Source organism: Anolis carolinensis, chromosome 3 (genome assembly GCF_035594765.1).
Source record: "Anolis carolinensis isolate JA03-04 chromosome 3, rAnoCar3.1.pri, whole genome shotgun sequence".
NCBI classification, from domain to species: domain Eukaryota; kingdom Metazoa; phylum Chordata; class Lepidosauria; order Squamata; family Dactyloidae; genus Anolis; species Anolis carolinensis.
In genome coordinates this window covers 187450788-187478063 of record NC_085843.1, presented here as the reverse complement: position 1 = coordinate 187478063, position 27276 = coordinate 187450788, and the positions used below count along the sequence as shown (strand labels likewise).

The following is a 27276-nucleotide window of genomic DNA, read 5'->3' as shown; positions in this document are numbered from 1 at the left end:
CATCCCCCTATTCGCCTCTTCCCCAGCCACTTGAGCCTCGCTCCAAGCGAAGTCTGCGTGTCTATAGACCCTGGACCATTGCGGCACTCGAGGGCAAAGGGGAGGGGGCAGCGTGGGCGAAATCTCTCCGGGTTATATATTCTTTATCACTTAAAGGTGGGTTACTAGAGTTCGTGTTGCCGCTGAGGACTTAAATACGCCTCCGAAGGGCGGCAAGAGAGAGATTATCCACCAAGGACTGAGCCAGGTCGTTCCCAGCCGCGCAAGAGCGAGCTTGCAATTGGCAATCGAGAGCGCGAATCTCCTCATTCCCGGCACACAGAGAGAACGAGAAGGGGGCGCGCGCACCCCCCTGGCAGAGCGGCGAGATGCCCGGATTGTCCTCCCAGGAGCAGGTGAGCAGCAGGCGCGCGCCTTCCTCGGTGTCGCGCGCGGCGGGGAAAAGAAGCGGATGTGTCGCTGAGGAGATGCGCGCGCCACGCTTTTTTTTTGAAGCCCAGTGTTGGCTCGGCAAGAGCTTAGCCCAGGCATGGACAAACGTCGGCCCTCCAGGTGTTTTAGACTACAACTCCCACAATTCATAACAGCCAGTAGGCTGTTAGGAACTGTGGGAGTTGAAGTTCAAAACACCTGAAGGGCCGAGGTTTGCCCATGCCTGTCTTAGCCTCTCTCCCCTTCCTTCCAGAGGAGGCGGTACTAAAATATCTACCCTCTGTAGAATTAAACTGGAAGTTATTGAAACCTAAGGCAGTACGAGCATGGGATGATCAACTGCTATCATAAACCAGGGCCATGGGAGACATTACAGGAAAGCCCATCATCTTTCTACTTTTGAAGCCCCTTCTAACTGCTGTATAATCTAGTTTCTGGATCCAGATGGTCTGCTTTGAATTGGACTATATGCCAGTGTAGAAGCATAATTCGGTTCAAATCATAATCTAGATTTATATAGCAGTGTAGATCCAACCTGAAATGACTTGGGCCCTTTTTCACATGTTTATTTCCCCAACATTTCAGAAAACCCAAGACTTTTCTCGTACCTTCATTTATCAAAATATTGATATCCTTTCTTCTTTCATGAGATCTCAGGGTGGTATACAACTAATACAGAACTGCGTTATCTGGAATAGCCTAGTAATTTCATTATGACTAAGCAAATAGCAAGGATACTATATATGCAAATCTTCTAGCCATATGGGCAAATTGTATTTTTATCTGGGTTCTTGTGAGTTTTCCGGGCTGTATGGCCATGTTTCATAAGCATTCTCTCTTGACGTTTCATCCACATCTATGGCAGGCATCCTCAGAGGTTGTGAGGTATATTGGAAACTAGTCAAGTGGGGTTTATATATCTGTGGAAGGTCCAGGGTGGGAGAAAGAACTTCCGTGTGTTGGAGGCAAGTGTGAATGTTGCAATTGGCCAGCTTGATTAGCATTTAATGTTTTAATGCTGCACTGTCCCTCCCCTTAGAAGACGGCCGTTTTGGACCAGATTAAAATAACTTAATAACAGACATTTTTCATCTGCCTTTATGTGGAGCCTTGCTCAGCAGTTTAGGGAGGAAAATGAATCAGATTACTTGGGCAAGAAATGTGTTATTTGTCTAACTCAATACCTGCAGGCCAAACATGGCTCTCTATGTCATTTTATGTGGTTCTTATGTGGCTGCTGGACTGCAACACGTGCTTTAGACATCATTACAAGAGCTGATGAGAGTTGTAATGCAGTCACATCTGGAAGGCTGAAGTTTGTCCTGTTCAGTCAGAATCTTGGAATTTGGATTTAACTACAAGGCTTGTGGATAGGATGCCTGACTTTAAAATTTCACATTTCCCTAACCTCAGAGCCACAAGTGCTGCTGGTTGCCATTCCCATCATCCCCAGTCCGCATAACAGATAATCAAAAGTGATGGGAGTTGTTGTTTAGTCACATCTGGGGACCAAAATTGGGTAAAAATGAAAGAGTACTATGTAAAACAACTATAGTTGGCTCTCTGTATCCCACAGAGTCTCTACCCATGGATTCAACAGCCCTTTGAAATCAACTATAAGGCTGATGGCACCTTAAGGCCACTTCCCTGTGCTCTGCCTTAATAAGAGCAAGACCCAGTGACCATGAGAAACACTATTCTGAACAGGATCACGTTCTGACAGCAAAATCAAGGAATTATGCCTTTCACCAGCCATACTATAGAGCTTTTCAGACTAGTATTCTTGAATAATTTTAAAAAAGCAGACTGGTTAGAGCTAGAAGTATTCTTTAAGTATGTGGCATATTGGTTACAGCTACAACTATGTAAAATTATGATTCCTGAATTACTGAAACAAGGATGCAGTCTTATTTCCCCCTAGATTTTAAATCTGAGAACGTTTGTGTTTTCCCCTCCCTCAACGTACTCAAAAATACTATAAAATCCATACTTTTGTCCTTAACTTGTACATGTGGTTAACTTCTACATGAGTACTGTATATACAGTACTTCCAAGTGTATGGGCTTATGGCTGCAGCCATAGGAGCATATCCATAATTGTTTTCATTACTCTGTGCCATTTGTTTCTGCTGACCCATTTCATAGATGTTTAGTGTTGCTATGGCACCACATTCTATATATTACCAGGCTGATTTCCATTTGTCTTGGCATTGGATATGCTGGCTATGCTTGATGGAAGTTGCAACAGTGCGGTTTTCATACCTGTCCTTCCCAAAAGCAGTTTGGAAATGTTGCACCATCACTTCTGGTCAACATTTGGAGAAAAACAGAAGAAAACAGAGGGATTTGGACTTACTGCTTGGGATGTGTGGCTCACGAAAGGTACAAGGGAGGGACATTATACCCCCTTGGCCCTATGCATTTCCCTACCTTAATTTACTAAAGTAGTAGCAACGTGGCTCTGAACATATTTTCTCGGAGGTAAGTTGTATTGCTTTCAATGGAACTTACTTCCAAGCAGGTGCACCCAATACCTCTGTTTTCATGGGACTTACTTCCAAACAAGTGCCCCTAATTTGACTGCCTTTGTCCTTTGTGTCTCAATTGTGTTGGTGCTATGCATTGTGAGGACCCAAACTGAACCAGCTTTCGGAAATGTGCAAGCACTGTAGATGTAATGTTCTACTCAGGCCTTTTTCTGTGCAGTTACTGAACGTATTAGAAGGAAGTGGAACATTTTGCTACCATTATCTCTGAAGATTTATCGCACTAGTCTTGCCACATTATTGTTTTTGTTATCATCACCATCATCATCCATATCCTTTTATATTCTGCTTTTATCTTTTTATTTTAAAGACCCAATGCAATTTAAAATCTGCAACATTCAAATATTAAAATAGAACTAATTAAAATCACTTGTATCACTTAAAAACTGTTAAAATATTCCAATACCCTAGAGCACCCACTGGCTCACTTTTAAAAACTTTTTTCTTTAAAAGCCTCCCTGAATAAAAAGGTTTTAGTTTGCCACCACAAGGCCAACTAAAACCCTTCCAGACGGGCCCTATATCCCAGGATATGATCCCAGGGTTTCTGTTTACCCCATATTATCTGGCAGTGCGGACTCATATAATCCAATTTAAAACAGAAAACCTGGGATCAGATCCTGGGATATAGGGTCTGTCTGGAATGTCCCTAAGAGGAGGCCATTCTAGTTCCCTTAGGCAAGGAGTTTCAGAGCCTAGGAGCAGCATTTGAGAAGGCCCTCTCTTGCACCTTGATAATAACTGTGCTTGTGATGATGGTGGGATTGAGAAGGGCCTCTCCTGAGGATCTTACTGGGAGATACAATCTGCTCTGTAGCCAGGACCTGAATTACATAGGGCTTTATAGGTCATAACCAGCACTTTGAATTGTACCTGGAAACAAACTGGCAGCCAGTGAAACTGTTGCAGCCGAGGGGTTGAGCTCTCCCTGCAGCTTGCCCCAGTTAACAATCTCTTTGGACCAGCTGAAGCTTCTGAAATTCTTCAAAAGCAGCCCAAGTATAGTGTGTTACAATAATCCAAAGTGTAACTAAGGCAGATACCACCCTGGCCAAATCTGATGTCTTAAGGAAGGGATACATTTGACACACAAGTTTTAAATGTGCAAAAGTGCTCCTGGCCACCACAGAAGCTTGGGTCCCCAGGTTCAACACTGAGCCCACGAGGACCCCCAAACTGTCTTAAGGGGAAGTGCAATCCCATTCCAGCACAGGCTGAATCCCTATTCCCTGATCCTTTTTCCTATGGACCAGGAACACCTCTATCTTATCTGGATTAAGTCTCAATTTGTTCGTCCTTATCCAATTAATTACTGATAATATCTTTATGTCTTACTTGCCTCCTCCTATGGATCAAGGCAGGGAACCACAGATTAAAATACAAAAAGACATGCAACAGTTAAAAACATGAACACCGATTAAAATACATAATCAGTTAAAAAGCATAATGCTATTTAAAACATCTTTATTATTTATTTATTCTTCTTATTAAAAACAAGGAATTCATAATTTTAAAACTCAGTTTGAAAATCAAATGGATTACTTGCCAGCATGTTTAGTGTTTTAAACTCAGGCAGTTTATTTATCCTATTCTGGTAATACATTTCACAAATTGAAGGTGGCCAATGAAGAGTCATCTGGTTAACAGTTGCCAGCTTGGTCCTGGCTGACTGAAGTAAATGTCCCCTAGGGTACAGGGTAAATTATACAGAAGAAAGTGAGTTCATAAATAACCTGGACTCAAAGCATCTAGAACTTTAACAACAACAGTTTGGAGCCACAGACCCGGAAGCATCCCCAGCTGTAAACAAAATCTTTCAGGGGGAGTGTAACCTCATGCAAGACTGGTTGACACCCCTCCAGCAATAAGCACCTCCATCTTGTCAGTTTATTTTTTTTCCTCATCCAACTTAACTTACCTCCTATAAGCATTTACCAGAGGAGACATACTATACTTAGCTGATGTTATTTCTGAAGACACGAAAAAGTGTATTTGAGTATTTATTATCATTATTATCATCATCATCAATCTTTATTACAGTCCAAAGACCCAATTTGCTTGGCAGAAAAAGTGCACAGCAGATTCATAAACCAATAAGGCCACTTAAAAACAGGATGAGTGCAATTCTAGATGTATTTGGGTATTGTCAGTCCAATAGCAACTGGTTCCATTCCTCCAGATCAGTGGTTCTCAACCTGTGAGGCTTTCAACTCCCAGAAATCCTAACAGCTGGTAAACTGGCTGGTATTTCTGGGAGTTATAGACCAAAACACCTGGAGACCCACAGGTTGAGAACCACTGCCCTAGTACAACTATCTGGAATTCATCTGAAAGGTAGTGCCAAACCACTAAAGCACAGTCCACTGCAGGCATTCCAGAAGGGTTCTATGGTTTATGATATCGAATACTGCATGATTCAAAAACACTAACAGAAAAATGGTGGAAAGACTCAAAGGGAGAAGTTCTCATGAAAAAAAGCAGATGAAAGGCCCCATCCCAAATGCTCTGATCTTGGAGGGAGAAATGAAGCAGCAGTATCTACTGGACTTAATCCCTTTTCTTACTATCATTCCCTTTCGTTGTTGCATCTTAATTAGACTATGTCTGAGGGCAAATTAATGATTTGTTGGCCTTTGTGGCTGAAGGATAGATAGATACATACATTTTGCCTTTTGGTTTTATGCAACTTGCCAAGGTTGCGTCTAGTGGGAAAGTGAACAAGAATAACCATTTATTACTTCCTGGTCCTTTCAGGAATTTCAACTGAATTGTTTTGTTCTGTTGCTTTTTATTGCAGCTTTCTCCAGAATTCACTACCACTACTGCCTTTGGTCATGAGACTCAAAATGGATCAATTGTTAAAGAGAAGACCCATCCAATATATGATGACCTGGCATCTGGGAGAGGCATGACTGATGACATTTTTGATGAGACCTACCGTGAGAAAGAAGGCCCCAAGCCCGTCACAGTATATGTCTGGAGGAACATCATCCTTATGTCCCTGCTCCATTTTTTTGCACTCTATGCCCTCCTTCTCATTCCTTCCACAAAGCCTCTTACCTTGTTGTGGGGTAAGTCAGGGATGTACTGATTTTTGAACCTATTGTCTGATTATTTCGCTCCGTTCCTTGGTTACCCGCTCCTTTCAGCAATATGTCAGAGCTCCCAAGAGCCCTGATAGACTAGCCTGTCACCTTCCAGAGATTTCAGACCCCCCCCTGTCCCTACCTATTGCCTTTGCTAAGAGGTCCAGAAGGAGCTTGGCTGGTATATATATTACTCAGTGATCTGATTCAGAATAGGGCTCCTTCCTTGAATATGGTTAGTTTGCAACTCTAAAGCAGCTGTTCCTGGGTGAATCTCAGCGAGTGATTAAAATATTTTCTACTGAGCTAGAGAGAAACTGTCCAGAAGCAATTCCTAGAGCAGCAAAATATTAAAAATAACAAACATCTTGCACATAAAGTTAATAAACGTTCCATTTCTGATTCTTTTACACATTCTGAAAAGATGCATACTGTACTTTCACTTGAAATGTGATGGGGTGTAGCTTATCCAAAATACAGCTTTTCTATTTCTTCCACCTCATACCGGCAGGTTTAAAAGCTCACAGTGTGAGAATATTTTTAGTATGTGTATCTCCCAGGTGAAATAGAGCTTCAAGAGTTTGAGGGATTTTTTCCATGGCTGCCTGTCATCACATATCCTCAATGGATTGAAATGTGGGTGTGTTGGATGGCAGCCTCATAAGGTGATGTAGAAATTTTAAGAACCCTGATTAGGTAATTCAGGTAAAGGCAGTCAAAACAGAACTATTTCAGTTGCTTAGGGAAATGAAAAATGAATTGCAGTTTGAAAATTCCATAGCGATAGTGACACAGCACGTTATAACTGGAAAACATGACACCTTTGGACAAGACAGTCAGTTCTCAACCTATTCATTACACACCTTAATGTCTCACTGGAAGTATCTACGGATCAACTACAAAATAAATGCTTTTCCCATGAATTTTCTAAATGGTCAATTGTGTGATATTGAGACAGGTGGAAGAGCATAATTCCTCTCTTTTCCTGATCTCCATGCTGCTGTAGAGGAGCTTATAAGAGTGTGACCCACAAATACTGCTAAATTAAAAATCCCAGCATTCCTAACATGGACTTGGTTAGATGGTGCTGGCAGGAGTTGCAACCGAGCAGCATCTAGAAGTTTGGACTTTGCCTACCCTTGCCATACAGAAATGGAAGGCACCTGTTAGAATACTCATAACAAAGTGCACTCACCTGTACCTGAGTATTATCCTCACCTCTGATTTTCATTTTTAGCTATCTATTTGTTTGGCCCATGTAGGACTGTAAGAGCTACAGTAATTTGTCTACTTTCCATTTGATAATGGAAGCAGACAAATTTGACATTTGTTTTGAACACAGTATCCAAAACAATGGTTGTTAGCTGCCTTGATTCCTCTTGGGGAGAAAGGGGGAGTATAAATAAAGATGCTTATTATTATTATTATTAGTAGTGGTAGTGGTAGTGGTAGTAATAGTAATAGTAATAGTTATAGTGGTATTTTGAAACAATTTGCTTTGGCTATTTCCCTAAGAAGCTGATGTGCCACATGGATGGCATTTTCCTGTATTCATGGTGCAGTCATTCTGCCTTCTGAATTGGCAATGTAACATTACTTTGGCACCATCTCATGGTTTCTGGAATGACCCTGGAACCCTCTTTGAGAAGGGTGGGCTTGGAATTAACAATTATACAATTGCTAGAAATAATTGCAAGCAATGTGCTGACAAAGCACTGAGAGCCAAAAAATGTTGGCCATCCTCTGTCTGCAGACTGAGGCTGAATCTACACTGCCATATAATGCAGTTTCAGAATGCTATTTAATTGCATTGAACTGCATTATATGACAGTGTGTAGACTCACATAATCCAGTTCAGTGCAGTTAAAATGCATTCTGAAACAGCATTTTTGGTAGTGTAGATTCAGCCTGAGCCTTTGACAATAATGCAGGTGTAGACCAGTAAATATCAGTCATTCAGGGAAGTAAGGAGAGAAACTCATTGCCATCAAGCAGCTATTACAAAATTGTACAGTTGCATGACACTAAAGGACCAAGAGCATCAACTGGTGGTGTTCTTAGCAACTGGTTGATTTTCACCACCACCCTGCATCAGATCTTATTCTAGCACATACTCCATTCATGGGAACAAATCCACTCTGAATCCCCTTGGGGAGATAGAGCAGAATACAAATAAAGTGTTATTATTATTAAATCTTTATTTTCAATTAATTTAATCCTTTGTCATTTTATTCTTCATGTCATAGATTATGGAATACTTTGCCCAAATACTAATTTCTGATTTTAAGTAGATATTGAATTCTGCATTAACTGGTATTTAAACTAATTTTTATCAGATAAAGTTTTTGGTTTCTCGTTTCTGTTGGTTTTGTTAATTTTTTTGTATTTTAGATTGTAATTATATTTTAAGATAATATAAGCTGTTAAATATTTTGACTGTAGAGGTGGAATATACATTTTGATAAAAAGAAATACACGTGCAAACCACTTGCACAAACAGTTAAATTAGTCCCCTAAGCAACTGATGGGCTTACTGTTCAGTTGGTTTGAGAGTGCTTATGAAGAAGGACTGGGCCATTTGCTGCCCTTTAGGTATCAGCTTTTGTAATTCCTTTCAATTGGCCATGTTATCTGGGAATGATGGGAGTTGGTAGTCTAAAACATCTAGAGTTTATAAGGTTGTCCAGTACAAAGGCTGCCCCCAATTAATGTTAGCTTTTGCAAGGTAGTTTTATAGTTCCTAGAGTAAAAATCCCCTTGAAATATATGAACCACACATAATGGATGGAGAAGACAACCTAGTGCGTTCTTTATCTGCACCTGTTTTAATTCTTAATGTTGCATTGTATCTCCATTTGTGCAGGGAGTGGATTAGGATATAATTAAGAGTCTAGTTCTCATTTGCTTTTCTTCTTCAATTACTCTTTAACTTTGTATGTATATGCTTTTGATTTTAATGGTTATTGTGTTATGTATTGTTATGTATTGCGGCATATAATGTTTGCCAAAGATGGAAACCGCTCTGAGCCCCCCCTTGGGGTGAGAAGAGCAGGGTACAAATAAACTAGGTAAATAAATAAATAAAAAATTACTGAAATGCCCAAGGTTCCTATATCGGCCTCCTTTTTCCCAGCACCCACTTCCATCCCTGTTTATGGGGTCTGGTTAATGTGCCCTGTGGAATAGGAGAGAGGGAGTGTCCAAGGTGGAATGAGATGGCTTCAGTGGGATTTGATGTTTTATAATTTTGCCTAGCTATATCGTTCCTCATTTTGTAGGTTAAGTGCTAGTATTGGAGTAATTAAGAATGAAGTAACCAGTGATACATTGTCCACAAAGTGCTCATTAGAGTCACACAGTCCAGATAGCTCTGAAAATTACAGTGGCCATGTTACCTGAAGAAATAACAGAATTCTCTTACCAGTAATATATGATTAATTGTTAGAAAATAATCATATGGAAATCCACTAAATAGCTCATGCAACAGAATTAATGGTTTCCCAGCACCTTTTTCAGTAAAGCTAACTAATTCATTCATTACTCATTCATATCTTGCCCTTCAGCCAAGAAGGTTCCCAGAATGTCTAACAAGTACAGTAGAGTCTCATCCAACACTCGCTTATCCAACGTTCTGGATTATCCAACGCATTTTTGTAGTCAATGTTTTCAATATATCGTGATAAATTGTCCTCCTGACACTTTCTTTCCTACACTTTTCTTATCTGTAGCATTTTTATGCTTCATCTTGAGTGGTCTTGGAATCACAGCTGGAGCACATCGGCTTTGGAGTCACCGGTCTTACAAAGCCACCCTGCCTCTTCGAATATTCTTAGCTGTTGTTAACTCCATGGCTTTCCAGGTAAGAATGACTCAAGAGACAATACAAGTAAATCCAAGGCTCATGGATATGTGCATGCGTCACACAGAGCTTCTCCTCTTGCAGTTCTGCTCTGCTGAAATTCTGTATGTAATCTGGCACCTTACGCAAAAATTGAAATGATACTCATTAGTATAAACACAGGAGTCTAGTTCTCATTTGCTTTTCTTCTGCAGTTACTCTTTGACTGAAATTCCAAAACAGAAATAAAGATGTGTAAGATACTAGTCATTCTTGGCAACAATAATGGCAAATGCACGAGATCATAACTAACGTGGAGATCTATGAGCATTTGGGTGTAATTTGAAATGTGCTGTGATACAGCAGAATTTAGAGATTGATATTCTGGGCTTCCCTTGATTGGCTAAATATGTTGGGACATGGTGGTTTTCATTGCTCTGCTGAGAACTTTTAATTTTGAGATGGTGTTAAGACAATGGGGCACTCCACCCCAGTAATTTCTGGTATTAATAATAATAAAAAGGTTTGTTGGACAAGCATTGAATGAGATTGCCTACTTCAAATACTAGCTAATGTGTTTGACTTTTCTTTTCATTTAGAATGATATTTATGAGTGGGCCAGAGACCATCGTGCCCACCACAAATTCTCTGAAACAGATGCAGATCCCCACAATGCAAGTCGGGGCTTTTTCTTTTCTCATATTGGCTGGTTGCTGGTACGAAAACACCCTGATGTCATAGAGAAGGGACAAAAGCTGACTCTCGCTGACCTGAAGGCTGATAAAGTTGTGATGTTCCAGAGAAAGTAAGCAGAGGGTGAAATGAAGAAGAAGATAGTATCTGGGAAGAGAACTTAGCTTTTATTAAATAAAGATACCTACTATATGTCTCACCATAAAGTAGAACAAACTATCAGCTCTTTAATTGGTAAATTGATCCAATTGATTAAGAAGTATGTAATTTGCTTGGGAAATTACAGCTGAAGGGCAGTTGTAATTTTCCAAGCGATATTTTTGTTGTATAAGAATAATAAATTTTGCTTATTGACTCTATATTATCAACCACTTCTTCCAGTGTGCCAGAATAAGATGTATATTGAAGCAATTTGCCAGTTAAGAGATTAAGCAACAACCAAGCCTTGAATTTCTAATGAGACAAAAAATTCTTGACTGCTAGGTAGTTGCAATTATTGTTTTGTCCCGTCCCAGGTTGGAAAATGTTCTATAGCTTTGATATAAATTCAGTTCCCTTCTGTGTGATATAACACATTTCTGTGGATCACATCTTTAATTCTTCCTCGACCTGTCACCATGTTGGTTCTTTTACACCTAATAATGTGTAATATTTTAACACCTTTTCATTTTTATCTAGAATGAAATTTGTCTCAGTACGTGCTATAGTTCTTGATTTTTTCTTTCCCCTAATCTTCTAAGGATGAAATGGTATTTTTGATCACAATCTTCAAAATCAATCAAAGTTTGAGCACACCTCGAATCATGAATACCTTTGAATAATTTTGATTCAAGAACTGTAGGTTCAGATTTTGAATATCCTCCATTTGGAACCTAGGTATTCTTTGCTTTATATCTAAACTTATTAAATTTGAGCATTAACACAATATTAGCTGCAGGGTGAAATCCTAGAGAAAACATGATACCGTGATAAAAGTTCAGATTTTGAAATGTTACAATGCTAAATGCAATGTCATCCCATCTACAAACACTTCACTAAGTATAGCGTATCGCTCTTTCCTTTCAGGTTTTACAAGCCCGCTGTGGTGATCATGTGCTTCTTGATACCTTCGCTTGTGCCTTGGTACTACTGGGGAGAATCCTATCATAATAGCTTCTTAATAGCTGCCATCCTTCGCTACACAGTGATACTCAATGCTACCTGGTTGGTGAACAGCGCGGCCCACATGTATGGCAACCGGCCCTACGATCGACATATCAACCCCAGACAAAACCACTTTGTTGCATTTGGAGCCTTAGGTATGCAAGGGCTACAGAAGTGTGTTGGGTGGGGCTGCTTTTTTCTTACTTTTCCATTTGCCATTTGCCATTATTGATTCCCTATTCAAATCACGGCAGAGTCGAAATGGATTCCTCCTCAACCTTTCCCTTTGCTTGATTTGTATTGACTATCTGAAAGCTATGTTTATTTCTTGTTTCACTTTTCTTGTGTGTCTATGCCTTCAGCTTATAGTGACCTTATGAATTCTTAGGCAAATAATACTTTGAGGTGGTTTTGGCAGTATCTACCCATAAAATATAACATACAGCACCTAGTATTCATTGATGGTCTCCCATCTAAGGTCCAAATACTAATTGGGACTGATCCTGCTAAGCATTCAACATCAGATGGGATCTGGTGTCTTTAGGGCTGTGGTTAGTACTTGAATGGGAGACTGACAGGCATACCAGGTACTTTATGCCTGGGAAAACTTAATGAAAATTCATGGGGTTCCCATAAGTCGTCAAGCAACTTACACATATCCATCCTGTTGCCTTTCCCTTATTCCCAGCCAGGAAGAATAGCAGTCAGTTTTCTGTCTTCAGAGAGGCCACCTCCAAAGATAGCAGATATAAGAGCATGGGGTCACAAAATGCTTGACTGCGTTCATTTATGATTAAAACTTATCACACTCTTAATATTGAAATATGTAAAGTGCCAAGAGGCAAAGGAGACAAGTACTGCTGTTTCACCTTTTAAATAATGGAACAGAGAGCATTTAAGCAGTTGAATTTACATGAAACCTGCTCTCTTTTGCATCTGGTCATCCCTATCCTAACATGCTCCCAGCCTGTTGAGCTAAAGAAAAGAGAAAGGGTGAAATACACATTGCTTTGGACTTTATGTTCTGAGAGTGTTCTAGATGGGTTTAGTAATCTTGAGAATAAGCAGTTATTTCTGACATGGTTTCAGGCAGACTAGATTTTTCTCAATTACCTTGATACAAGATTAGCAGAAAGTTGCTCATCTCTATCATCTCCCAGCAACACTGCTCTACAATAGGGATGTGGAACTATCCACGTGTTTCCATTCCATCTGTTCCATCTGGCATCGGTGAGATTTCAGTTCTTCCTGTGAAAGCTCAGGTTAAGCAAAATAGGTTTTTTAGTTTATTCTTTTTGGCTACATTGGGTGAGGCAAGAGAAGCTATACGCGCTTTGCTAGTTGCTGTGTGACACTTCCCTCCTTCTTAATCGCAGCCTTTGGGTGTTTCTGAGCCTCCTATTGTAATAACAAATGCTGTTGTTTTGTCTCTCTGTCTGCCCATCCCTAAAGCCAGTGACCTGAAGTGTTTTCTCCTGATAGATGCATGATATAAACAAATACAATAAATAAATATAAAAAATGAGAGTGAATATCACAAAAAGAAAGGGAAATGTTATCAGTTTATCTGTTTTTCACCTTTCCAGATATGCCTATTCCAATTACAGTGGTTCTCAACCTGGGGTCCCTAGATGTTTTTGGCCTACAATTCCCAGAAATCCCAGCCAGTTTACCAAAAACATCTGGGGACCCCAGGTTGAGAACCACTGAGTTAGTAGTTATCTTGAGTAGTAATGATTGAAGTTAGTATACATATGTGATGGTTTATGCATCATGCACCTTTGTATTAGGGAAACCTATGTCTCATCTGCACATACAGTAGAGTCTCACTTATCCAAGCCACGCTTATCCAAGCCTCTGGATTATCCAAGCCATTTTTGTAGTCAATGTTTTCAATATATCATGATATTTTGGTGCTAAATTTGTAAATACAGTAATTACAACATAACATTATTGCATATTGAACTACTTTTTCTGTCAAATTTGTTGTATAACATAGTGTTTTGGTGCTTAATGTGTAAAATCATAACCTAATTTGATGTTTAATAGGCTTTTCCTTAATCCCTCCTTATTATCCAAGATATTCGCTTATCCGAGCTTCTGCTGACCCGTTTAGCTTGGATAAGTGAGACTCTACTGTACATCAAAATCCAGAGCGTCAGTGGGAGCAGAGTCTGAACTGTCCACTCTGCCCAAAACTAGTTTAACTCTGTTGGACCATTAACCTTACCTGACTTATTTCTGTCACCGTGGCAGGTGACAAGAGAGCTCCAGATATCTCCTGACAATCTCTTGAGAGCCTTTGCCAGGCACCTTTGGCAGAGCTCACTAGCCAACTGCCACAGTAATGTGGAGGCATGGCCCTGATACAGTATATCCCATTTTCCCTTTGCTGCCAAGTGTAGGTGAAAGGGGATAGCAGTGCTGGCCTGTGTAGACAGCAGACTGGTTTGCTTTAGAGCTAGTTGTGTTGACTATATTAACCCACAAGTGTAGGCTGCTCCATAGCTTCGCCATTTTTGTGTAATGCGGGGTAAAACTGAGTTATGAGATGAGTAAAGGATAAGGCATGTATGAGTATTTATCTCTAGAAATATCCTATGTTAATCAAAGATAAATCCATTTAAAAACAATAAAGTAAGCAGCAGTAGGAAGAAGGGTGCTTCTGTTTTCAAGAAGGTTCTTGAGCTGTGATTTATGTGAACCTATGGCTTTAACTTTGAAATAGGTTTTAACGGTTTTTAACTGGGAATTTTTTAAATACTGTTTATATTTAATCCTGCATTAATGTTTGCATATTTGTATATTTTAAATTGTATGCTAATGCTTTTATATTAAGCTGCTTTGAGTCTCCTTCAGGAGAGATAAAAGCGGGATATTAGTAGTAGTAGTAGTAGTAGTAGTAGTAGTAATAATAATAATAATAAATAGATATATACAGCAGATGCCCAAAAAGAGGATTTTTCCTTTGATTTTCTATTATTTGAAAATTAATTGGATGTATTTGTAAGGAGTCCATAGCTTTAATTATATTTTGAAAGTTTCTGTGGCTGAAAAAAAAATTAAGAAGCACTGTTCTACATAGTAATATAGTTCATCTCTGCTATAATAGAGATATAGACTAGAATAGCCTGCCTTCAAAAAAACCAAACAAAAACCAAACACTAGTTTCTAGGGAAGATAGTTATAGACATGACATGTCTTTTCTTGTTTCTCATTTCCTAGGTGAAGGCTTTCACAACTACCACCATACTTTCCCCTACGATTACGCAACCAGTGAATTTGGCACAAGGTGGAATTTCACTACAGTTTTCATTGATTGTATGTGTTACCTTGGCTTGGCAAGTGACTGTAAGAAAGTGTCCAAGGAGCTCATCTTGGCCCGTAAAATTCGGACTGGAGATGGTAGTCATAAGACTGGTTGATGTTCTGGTTTCAGCACTTCTCTTGTTTTCCTTTTTTCCCCCCAAACAACCTGGGCATACATTCAATGTTCTGTCTACTAATTAGCAAGCAATGCTTTCAAGATGCTCAAAGTGATGACGCTAACCCATTCCAGTATTGTACTTTGAAACAATGTCTGTAGGCCTTTAATATTCTATTTAATTATCTAGGGGACTGGTTTGTCTCTGTTGTTGTTCACTCTTATGCTCATGTTCTCCCCCCTCCCTTTTCTTTCTTTGCAACATTATAAACTGTTCAAGTCTTTTCACCCATGGTTTGGTTGCATCTGATATGGGGAACTGAGCTGTCAGCATGGCGCCAAAGTAAGGACTATCACATCTTGATTGCCCTGCTTCCTGCCTCTTTAAGCTTAGATAAAAAGAAGAGGGAGCTTTTCTATCTTCTATTATTATTATTATGTATTATTATTAGTAGTAGTAGTAGTAACAGCAGCAGTAGCAGTGGAGAGAAACTATGTGTTTGATACCTCTGTGAGATTCAGTTCTCCTTTGGTGGTTGAGAAAAGGGTGGATGTTTGATGTAAAGGCTATTGATAGAGTGGGAAAGGAGGACGCCTTTTATTAAGGATAGCAGCCAAGGCTACAAGACAGGCCCAAAGTTAGAGGCAGTTTTATTAGCTGGAACTGGGGAAACTGTCTTCCTCCATCAGCACACAAATGTTGTGATTGCTGTTTCCCTACACCCCAGCACTAACCTAGGAGCCAAGAAGTCTAGGCAGGGTTTTAAGGTTGTTATGTGACAAACCTGGACTAGGGAAAACAGAGATGCTTTAAGGGTAAAAAAATAAATACACTAAAGGGAATCTTCTTAAAAGGAAGGCGAGAGTGGAAAGGAATTGAACCAAAGTTGCATCACAGACTTAAGCTGCTTTATGTGCTGGAGGAATGAGTTTCGCTTTAGATAAAGAGAGAGGTGTTTGCAGGTACAGCCATTCTGTTCAGCACAACACAGCAGCTGAAATACAAATTTGGCACTCCAAGGACCACTAAAGGGCTAAGAAATAGCTACATTTCTCTTTGGAGGAGTTTTACAATGTATCTGGATGATCTAGGAAGTATTTGTGTTGTCAAAGGCTTTCATGGCCGGAACCACTGGGTTGCTGTAAGTTTTCCAGGCTGCATGGCCATGTTCAAAAACGTCAGGAGAGAATGCTTCAGGAACATGGCCACACAGCCAGAAAACTCACAACAACCTAGGAAGTATTTATTTCTATGATTTCTTTTATTCCTTTATCAGGTAGCAACTTCACTGCTGCTTATATTTAGCTTTCATTTCACTCTTTCTTTGGAACTGACAAATACTTGGGGAGAAAATGCCTTTCACCTCGCCACATCTCTCCTTGGCAGAGAGCAGCTGAAAGGTGAGAGAGGGGCTGCTAGTAGCTGATAGTATATTTGGCATGATGTCATAGAGGATACTCGTTTTGGTATATAGGTTATCAAGAAAAGAGGGTTATATATCACACTTTCTTCATTAGTGTACCTTTGGGCCCATCTACACTAACCATATAATGCAGTTTGAAACTAGTTGAAACTAATTTCAAACTGAGATGGCTAGATGGCACACTACTGAAACATGCTACAACAACACAGGTTAAAGGCTTTAAAGCACGTTAAGAAAAGTTAGGATAAGCCCCTGGATGCACCTCAGTGAACCCCAATTGTACAGTAAAAGTGGCTCCACAGATTGTGAAGCATATTGTAGACATCTGTACTGAAGGGCTTTATAAAATTCAGAATGCAGGACTACAGGGCTGCTGAAAAACGCTCAAGAGCTTGGCCAGGCACCAGAAGGCCGGTTGACCCCCTCAGATGGGCATTGATTACTTCCAATGCTAACTATCGCTTCTTGTTTCTTCCTGGTATATTTCTGGTGTGCAGCTTGCTGTGAAATGAGAAAAAAAAACATATTCTCTGGTGGATGCAAAGCTACAGATATTGCAGATTCTGAAATCAGTTTAATGTAATAATGTTCCTGGCCTTAAACCTCTTCCAGATGTGTCAGTCTAATCGTCTGCACAGCAAAATCAGTTTCTGTAAACTGGTTCCAATCTGACCTAACTGGTCAGTGTAGACGTGCCCCTTGTTCGCCCTTCCAGTTGAGAATCATTGTGCCTACAAAGTCCCTTTCTGCTTAATATCTAGTCACATAATTATAAGAGCTGTGATTCAAGTAATGTAAAAATCCTAGATTATATATAATGTATTAATTTATCTAACAATATGTCAATAGTCAATTAATATGTCTATTAAAGAGAAGTTTGTACTAGCTCTTGATTCTCAACTGAGAGTTTTAGCATAAGGTTTCATATTTTACTTTCCATAAGAATAGAACAGTTCATAGCTCAGTGGTTCTCAAACTGTGGGTCCCCAGATGTTTTTGCCTTTAACTTCCAGAAATCATAACAGCTGGTAAACTGGCTGGGATTTCTGGGAACTGTAGGCCAAAACCCCTGGGGACTTATGGGTTGAGAACCACTGTCATAGCTAATATACTGACACTCTCTTTGAGGTTTATGTTAACTGGATACGGAAAGGATTCTGAGTCAGTCCCATTTACACCAACATTAACTGGCATAACAGTTATTGGACAGTTGTGCTCTGCCTTTGTATCGGTTTACCTTATATGCTCATGTATAAGTCAACCTCATAAGTAGAGGTGAGGTTTGCGGACGAAAATTATGGATTTTGATATGACCCATGGATAAGATGGGGTCATTCTGCAGTGGGAAAAGTTCCTGCACCACTGCAAGGGGCCATTGGTGGAGAGCATATGGAGGATCAATGCTTCTTTTGGTGTCTATCACGAAGGACTACATTCTTGCCTTTCACCACTCTACTCAGAAAAAGAGATGGTTCCTTTTTTGGATAAGAGTTAAGGCACACTATTTACATTGACCCATGTTTTAGCAGTTGATTTTTGACTAAAATTACTAGACTTATACATGAGTATATAATGTATTTAAATTTGAAGTATTCACCAGTTAAGTTAAATAACAATCAAATTTCAACCGAATAGAAATCGAAACACAGTTAAAACCCCATCTAAGGACCACCCTTCTGCTCTGAAAAATTATTTGGGCTGTATTAAAGAATCAGATTTTTAGACCAAATGCAAGCCTATGCATTTTTGCTCTGAAGTAAATACATTTGGTATTTCACTTTTGCAGGTTTGACTTTTGCAGATATGATTTTTTTTCTAGGCGTCTCTATATTTGCTAGTGTGACTATGGTCAACTTCCAACAGATGTTGACCATAGAGACATGCTGGAAGGCCTAAAGATTCCTAGAGGTAATCCTTCTCTAAGAAACTGTAGCTCCTCTATTCCAGTGGTTCTTAACCTGAAGTCCCCAGGTGTTTTTGTCCAACAACTCCCAGAAATCCCAGCCAGCTGGCCAGCTGTTAGGATTTCTGAGAGTTGAAGGCCAAAAACATCTGGGAACCCACAAGCTCAGAACTACTGGACTAGATGAATCCTGGCCCAGTCTCATCCATCTTCTATGTAGACATTGTTGAATTTGAGTAGAACAGACACCCAAGAAGAGGAAAGGTCTTCTCTGTTGTTATTTTGTACTGTGGAGGGTGACTTTCAGCTTACACATGTGCAGGAGAGACTCTCCAAAAATATTTCTCTGCATAAAAAGAGCAGTAGAAGTTTGCAGGATGAAAGTTGGATTTTCTTTCGGTCCTTTTTCCTGAGTGCTGTTAAACTTTGGGCTTATCTACACTACCTAAACATCCAAACTCACCTCAGAGTGAAGGCTGTCTTTCTTCATGATGAAGCTTCTTCAGAAACTTCCAGGATCTTGAGAAAGGGTTTTGGTGTTGTATTTAAATTGGCTGTGCTCTGTTTTAGGAAAAGTTGGGGATACTGGAAACTCTGGAGCATCCTGCAGCTTGAAGGCAGTCTGGGCAGCTGGATTAAGGCTGATGTGGACTAATCTTCTGCCCAGAAAGGAAACCACCACCAGCAGCCTTTCCCTGTGCCCAGCATCGTTGCTGCTTCTCCTAGCTGGCCATGGAGCACCCTAAGCGCTTCTGACCATTTTAGTTGCCTGTACTGACATCAGAACAAAATACCCAGGTGCCCAGCATGAAGAATGTGGTAGCAATTCCCCTTCCTTCTTGATAGCTTGATTGCTTGATTGCCTTGTTTTGATATCACACAACCTGCCCATCTATCCTCCTTTCTGTTAGCCTTCGGCGATATCCGAATGGTGGGACGCCCATGTAATCAGGATGCAGGAGGGAGGTTAACCCTTCTTTGTGCTTGTTACATGTCACCAGAGGTGTCTGCATGGCCAAGAGCTTGCACTGAACTCTGGCCAGCTAAGAACAGCAGCAGTGGAAACATAGGAGGTTGGGTGCACACCAACCCAACAAATCATGTGTGATCCCTGGCCATGTAAATAACGGCCCTGGATTTGGCATGATGGCACTGGGCTAAACTGTCAGGTGTATACCTTACGAGGGCTCTGTATTGGATCATACCCTGAGCAACCTTACATTAAGATTAGTTACTTGGCACTAAAGGTGAGGTTTTTTTTTTGTTGAACCAAGTTTGCTAAATACTGATTGTATTACCTGAGGCACTTCATTTTTTAAAAGAGGAGTACAAGGAACTGAAAAACCCTTATTCACTTCGTTTATTTCACTTGTGAAGCTAGATATGCGGGAAGCTACGATCTCAGGCAGCCTTGACTCTCCTGTACACACTTCAGTTTTTCTTTCTTTTTCCTAAGTACATCTTCAGAGAGTCAAGGGAAACTCTTTTGCTGAGAGCCACTTTGGGCCTCTGCACACATTACAGCTTTTGCTGTGCAATTAAAGTTAGATACACTTCTAAAAATGTAAAGTGTGGAAAGGACAAAAGAATGTACTTCATGCAGGTATTCATGTCAAAAGGCCAGTACTGGTTATATTTTCCTCTTCAGCATGCACTTAATGACAAATCCAAAAGTATTGTGATGTGGCACTCATTTTTATGGAGAGATTCATAGAGTGGGTTGTTCCCTCCACAAATGTGTACTGAACACGACATTGGTACTGAATGTCTATTCGTATTTCTGAATCCGCTGACTTGGCTTTCACAAGCCAGTTAGTTGTGCTCATTTGTGGCAATGCAAAGTTAAAACCAGGGTTGTTTTCCACTAACAATAATACCAGGCTACACATAAGATATAAAATGGATGCTTTTTCCAAACTGGTCCTGGAAGAATAACAATAACAACTCTTTTCTGTAATCACAATGGCCTTTCACTCATGCAAATATATATTAGTGCTGTTGAGTTGTGAACTCATATTGACTATGGTTGTAGTGTGAAAGTAAGCAAACAGTTCCCAGACTTTAGTAAATGGTCAACTATTTTGATGTGCCTTAAGGTTTTCTTTAACATACATAGGAGTATCAAGAGCTCTTGGCAGTATTTTACATCCATCTGTTCTAAATTATTTCTGAAGAGCCTTTACAGAGGTATGTTTATATTAACTACTCACTTGAAATAAATTGTGGGTACATGGGTGTGTTTTGATATTTTTAATGTAGTTGTTAAGAAATGGTTATATCATTTAAGTAGAGACTTGTTTGCTTTTCTTAGTGTGTAATGCTGATTAGATCTAGGATACCTTTTCCTGCTCTAGGTGCTTCCAATGGAGGCTTTGAGTGTGCAGTGCCTGTGCCATATTTGCATGTTTTACTTTTTACAGAAGACTCCAGACAGATCTGCTACCCATTTGTAATCCTTCCAGGTTTTCTTGTTGTTTTGTCCCCCCCCCCCCCCAAAAAAAAAAAAAATCCACTAAGAGAAAAAAAGAGCCGAACAATGCCTTTTCAGAGGCATCTGTCTGGAAGCATCCTCTGTGTTTTGCAGTTATGCAGTGAGTAAAAAATTGGACAGGCAATTGAAGCAAGCCAAAGAAACAGTCTGGAAATTGGGAATCCAGGGTTGCTGGTCTTAGTTGTTTCTTAGATTCATTTTGAGAGCAATAGACAAGTCCTTTCTGTTCTCTTTTGCTTGCATTTCCTTATGTACAAAAGGACAACTTTCCTGCAAGCTCCCATCTTTAAACGGGTTTCTAATATGGTGTAACTCTTCCAGAGCCTGATATGTGAAGATGTAAGTCACTCTTTTAACTATTTGATATTAAATTGGCTTGTATCTTTGTCCTGCTTCTCTGGTTTATGAGTGAAATGAAGCATTTGTTAGTAACATTCAAGTAGCGGTAATGCTGGCAAGCAATCAACTGCAGAAGTATAAACAAATTCCTTGCCCTTGTTTGAATCTGGAAAACCAAATGCCTGTAGAGACTGTGAAAATTAATGTGAATTGTCTAGCTCTGATGTTCTTGAAGTGTATGTAGAATCTTTGCTTTTTCATTTCTAATATTTTTCTGTTTAATGTAATAAAATAATTCTAATATTGAACTCAATGGCTTATTATGCAGATCTGAACTTTGTTTTTTCCCCTGCTTATAATAAAATGGTTGATTTTTCAAAATTGACTTGCTTTGATGGCATTCCTTGTACATTCCTAATTATGAGGCAATACATAAGTATGAGCACATGTTTTGAGGTGGCGATGAATTCTCACCTCTCTGTCCCATTTCACAAAATTTCATTTTTAATTTTTGGTTCCTCTGAAGGAAAGATGCCTGAAGTTTTATGTCTTTGTAAAAATTGGTCACAGTACAGAGCAGTGTAGTAGAAGTTGAGTCTGAAAGAGCAGCGTTTGTATCAAGCATGGAAACCCACTCAGTGACCTTGGCAAGCCACACTGTCTCAGCCTAAGAGAAAGGCAATGGCACATCTCTGAATAAGTCTTGCTGGGAAAACCTCATGATAGGGCTGCTGTAAATTAGAGTGATTTAGAGGGGATGGAATGACAATAGCAAACGCAGCAGGATCAGAAGGATTAGAAAAGCAGCAGAAGACAGAAAAGAAAGGCAGACCTAGTTCCATTAAGAAAGAGAGCAGGCCCCTAAATTACAAAGTTCAGAGCTCAACCAGCTTCCAATTCTAATTTTGGACAGCTTGTTTAAAAAAAGAAAGGTCTCCATCCATAAGCCACTATTTATGAACTATAGATGTCTTGCATGGTTGCCTAACATGCCAGGACACAGGATCCCTTTCCCTATTTCAAACTGGCTTAAATTGTTCCTTTAATCAATAAAGGTCATTGCCTAGAGCTTTAGGGGAACTGCGATGTGACATACCATGAATTACGTGGCCCGGAAAAGGGATCTTGAATGACCTGTTTTGAATATTTTGCGGTATTGTGCATCTTTCAGTCTTGCTCATATATATAGAAATCCAACCTTAATCCAGACGGGCTTATTTCAGTTTAAGGTTCTAAGGCCCCAGGGATGTGGTGCCAATCCTAAAACATGCATCTGGACATGAAACACTCCCAGTTGAGTATTTGCCGCCAGCTGAGCCTGAGCCAACGTTTCATTTGAATTCAGTCACATAAAATTGCAAAATGACAGCAGAGGAAAGTTCCTTCTGAAGCAAGACACCATACAAGTGCCAACCTGATGAACTGAGTAGCTAAGAAGCAGTGTGGAAAAACAGGAACGCCATCCTTCCTGCTGCTACTCAATCACAGTCTTCTTTGCACACAATTGTAAATGTACACTATTGGTTAAAAGCTATTACATCCTGCTAAGCTGTCAGAAACAAGACAAGAATTGCATTTTTGGGCAATTACACTACTGTTAAAAAATACTTCTGTGCACAGGCGGCTTCTTCTGTTGCCTAGCATTAATGTATCATGAAACATGTATCAGATTGGATTGTCAGCTCTAAATTGTGAATCTTTGATGATCACAAGATTTAGTCTACTTGTTTGCAATATGCTCTCTAGTGCCTTTTCTTTTCCTGAGCTCAGTCTGGATGTCTGGCAATTCTCATTTCATATATGGTAGTAATGCCTACAGCAAAATAGCAGCACAAACTAACAGTGTAAAAGATGCTATAGAAAATGAAAAAGGCTCTATACATCTGGAGGTACAGTAGAGTCTCGGTAATCCGAGCCCCACTAATCCGAGCCTCCGTATCATCCGAGGAGCTGCTGGGGGCTCCCCTCCCTCTCCCTCTCTCTCTCCTTCTCTCGAGTGAAAGGAGCTCGAGAGAGGGAAGAGGAAACACCCTGCCTCTCCCTCCTTCTCTCGAGTGAAGGGAGCTCGAGAGAAGGAGAGGGAGAGGGAGGAGGAAGCGTCCCGGAAGCGCCCCGCGATCGCTGCTGCAGCAGTTCTCATGGGCTGCTTCCCTGGGCTGACCACTCACCCCTTGGAAAGCACGAACGCTGCTAGGCAGCAGCGCTCGGGGGCTGCTTCCCAAGGGGCAAGGGCCTGCTGAGGGACGTTTCCCTGGATCTCCCTCAGCCAGGCCCTTGCTGGAGGAAAGAGTTTCCTCCAGCAAGGGCCTGACTGAGGGAGATCCGTGCTGCGGGTTTTCCTCGGCCAGGCCATTGCTTGAGGAAACTCTTTCCTCCAGTAAGGGCCTGGTCGAGAGAGATCCGGGGAGACATCCTCAGCGAGCCTTCGCCTTATCCGAGGAGTTCAGTTATCCGAGATTGGGTCCACCCCTTTATCTCAGATAACCGATACTTGCAGGCCAAGTACAGGAGTGCATCTATAGAGCATCTCTTCACCCTGGAGTTAAAGGAACAAGGCAGGCAAATTGCAATAAGAGTACGACAGCAGTGTCTTTGCCTTGGATTTATCACATGAAATCGCTCCTTTCCTACTGTTCTCCTGCAGGGTAGAGCTGAACAGCATTGACTTATAAAGCCCTTATAATATGTCTCAGGTACAGGTTGTTTGAAGAATTACATTTCCCTCTCTGTACTGCATCCCATCAGTATCACTGTACTGTAGTACCAGACGGAGACTGGAAAAACGCAGGATTTCAAATGCAAGCTATATTCTTGCCCTTGCCCTTCCACTCCACAAACACACCCCATCATTTTGTTCTTATTGCTACACTACTGTTTAACATATTTAAGGATGATTTCAAATCCTTCTGTTTAAGACTAGAAAGACTAAGCCATGATTGAGAACTGACAGCTGTGAGTAATTCAGTGAAACGGAGGCTTTGATGCCCATTGGCTGAGACCGAGTCAGACAAGGAAGTTGGCTGCTGATTGGCCACCCTGCAGTCAGGAGCTGTAGCCTGTTATGAATGCAAACCACAACCTGTGACTGATAGTAACCTCTTCGGAGCTCAGCAGCAGGTCAGCCCAGCCCACATCATTCATGTGCTCTCATTTTGCCACAGAGGCGACTCCTCTTGCAATACAAAGAGATGCATGCTTGTGCTTTCGCAGTGTTGCTTTCCAGAAAAGGGATGCAGATTGAGAAGTGAAAGATGCTGGGATTCCTGTTGCCTTGAATGTTTTGCCTTTGCAAACTTTTTATTCCTTCTGGTCACAAACACACAGAAAAAAAATGTGCAGCATGTTCATATTCTCAACTTATTTTGGAACATGCCATCACAGAAATAGATTCCAAGGCTGATTTTGCTGAGTAGCTTGCAAAACGTCTTAGTACGTTTGAATGGTAACATGATCATACTTCGTGTCAAATGTAGCTTCACATGTCTCATGGTTGATTCACTTATCTCACCACCCTCACAGCACACTCTTAACTGACCATCCCTTGGAGAACATTGCAAAAGAAAAAAAGAGAATTTTAATAATAATAATAATAATAATAATAATAATAATAATAATAATAATAAGTTTATTTATATCCCGCCTTCATCTCCCCTGAAGGTGACTCAGGGCGGCTTACAGCAAAATCACATACAAAACAATGATAAAATATGAAACATCAAAGAACAATAACAAAAACCAATAGTAATATATACACAGTAACCGAAAAAACACAATTTTGTAATGAAAGCAACAATGTACCTACAAATTGTTTGTTATAAGAGTTTTACAAAGACAGTCTTTTTTCCTTCAAGAATTGTGCATCTCCCAATGAAATTTTCCTTCAGTTTGACATTTCTAACATTGCAGTAACTTAAACTTTCAACTGAGAATTAGAAATAGAGTTTAGGCATCCAGGGTAAAGGAGGGGGCAAAGGCCCCTTCTAGATTGCCATGTAAAATCCAGGTTATCTGCTTTGAATTGGATTATATGGCAGTGTAATCTTATATACTCCAATTTAAATCAGATAATGTAGATTATCTGTTTTGATAATCTGGATTATATAGCAGTGTAGAAAGGGCCAAAGGGTATGTGAACACAGCAAATCTAGTTGTTCTAGATATGAATGACTGTCCATGTAACACCCTCTCCTGTGCTAGAAAATCACAGGCCCCTTCTACACTGCCATATAATCCAGATTCCAAACAATGAAAGCAGATAATTCACATTGTCTGCTTTTAATTGGATTATATGAGTCTACACTGCCATACAATCCAGTTCAAAGTAGATAATCTGCATTTTATATGACAATATAGAAGGGGCCTAAGAAGAGCTACTAAATCATGCCTTATGCTTTTCTTCTCGACTCTCCTGAAGTTACTCCACTTTTCCATGAAAGAAATGGATGCAACAAACAAACAAACAAAGACAATGACAACTTCCAACAACCTCACTCAAATGACTCTGGGACTGGAGAATAGATTCGTGCATAGATTTGGATTGGTTGGTTCCCTTTGGCCAATTCGGCTTGTTCAGTTTGTTTGGTTGGCTGTAACATCAAGGGCTCAACCATAATGTTTTTTACCCGAAATGGCCCATATGGCTCCCGGGCATGGCTTCTTCCCTTTTATTCGGGAGTACATGGCACATGCTTCCTTAACCCAATCCCCAAACCCAAACTCCCTTGAGGGGAAGAAAGGAAAGGGTCCCAGGAAGGGTGTTTCCTTAACCTGTGAGTCTCTTTTAAGAGAGAATAAGCAGAATACAAACATGTAAATAAATAAACCTTGTGCACATTCTATTGAACACGTGGATCTCCTCCAGTTGGAGCTACCAAGAGTCCTTAGGATCCACATTTCCTTCCTCCATTCCTGCCTGCCTGTTGGGAGAGGCAAAAGTGGGCTTTGATGTGGAAAAAGATAGAGGAACCTAACACCCCTCATTCATACATTTTCTTATTTAACCCCTTTCTATCCTCTTCTTATAGGGAGAATGTGAAATGGGATTCCCTCCCAAGACCACATTTCTGCCCTCCACAAGGGTTGTACTACACCTTCCCGCCCATCGCACACAGTAGGAACAAAAGGGATGTCTTGTTAAACTGGGGTCTGTGAAAGAGCAAGTCCTTTCAGATCTCCTTGAAAGGCAGAAAGCAAAGAAAAAGTGGTCTTAACCCTGTTGCTCAAACCCAGACTCTCTTGAAAGGAAGAAAGGATCCCAGGAATGGAAAGGGGAGCCTTGTAAGTACCCCATTCCTGCTAATGGGCTGGATCTTCCCGGATCTTCCAGCTGCCTAGCTGTAAACAGATTTTTCTATTATCTGATATTTGGGGGACTCCCAAAAATAGAGCTGTGGGTACCCAACGAAATTTGGATACCAAAAACGGATCGCCCCCCAGTCGAATTGCACAAGCCTACTGGAGAGGTTGCCTGAAGAGACACATGCTCACTTTGAGCTGTTTCTTCCAACTCAACCAGGAGAGCTATTATAATAGGTCTCAAAGAACTGGGAATTCCTTGCAAGGTGGCCTAGAGATGCTACCTAATGAGACAGATCTTGCAACACCTTATTTTTAAATACTTGAGGAGACTTAGGAATAAACCTGGAAGGGAGAAGCCTGCATTACTTTTTCCATATCCTGGACTTTTCTCAGTTGACTGTATTGGATAATTGATGGCAATAAGGGTCTGATTTTTCACCTCATTAACATCACTCTCTTAGCTAACTCAAAAATTATCAACTACCAACTATCAACTACTGATACTTACCTGACTAACTAGTTGTTGGGTTGTTGTATGTCTTTCGGGCTGTGTGGCCATGTTCCAGAAGTATTCTCTCCTGACGTTTCGCCCACATCTATGGCAGGCATCCTCAGAACCTCTGAGGATGCCTCCCATAGATGTGGGCGAAACGTCAGGAG

The 27276-nt window shown here is 40.4% G+C and overlaps 1 protein-coding gene across 1 annotated transcript; it reads left to right on the top strand.

Moving 5' to 3' along the window:
• Positions 1-21703, top strand: scd (stearoyl-CoA desaturase). The gene is made up of 6 exons (XM_008119390.3): positions 1-395; positions 5775-6048; positions 9792-9922; positions 10501-10706; positions 11660-11892; positions 14963-21703. Exons 1-6 carry the CDS (start codon positions 369-371, stop codon positions 15160-15162), a joined length of 1071 nt encoding a protein of 356 aa, XP_008117597.1. The 5' UTR covers positions 1-368; the 3' UTR covers positions 15163-21703.
• Positions 21704-27276: the final 5573 nt, after the last annotated feature.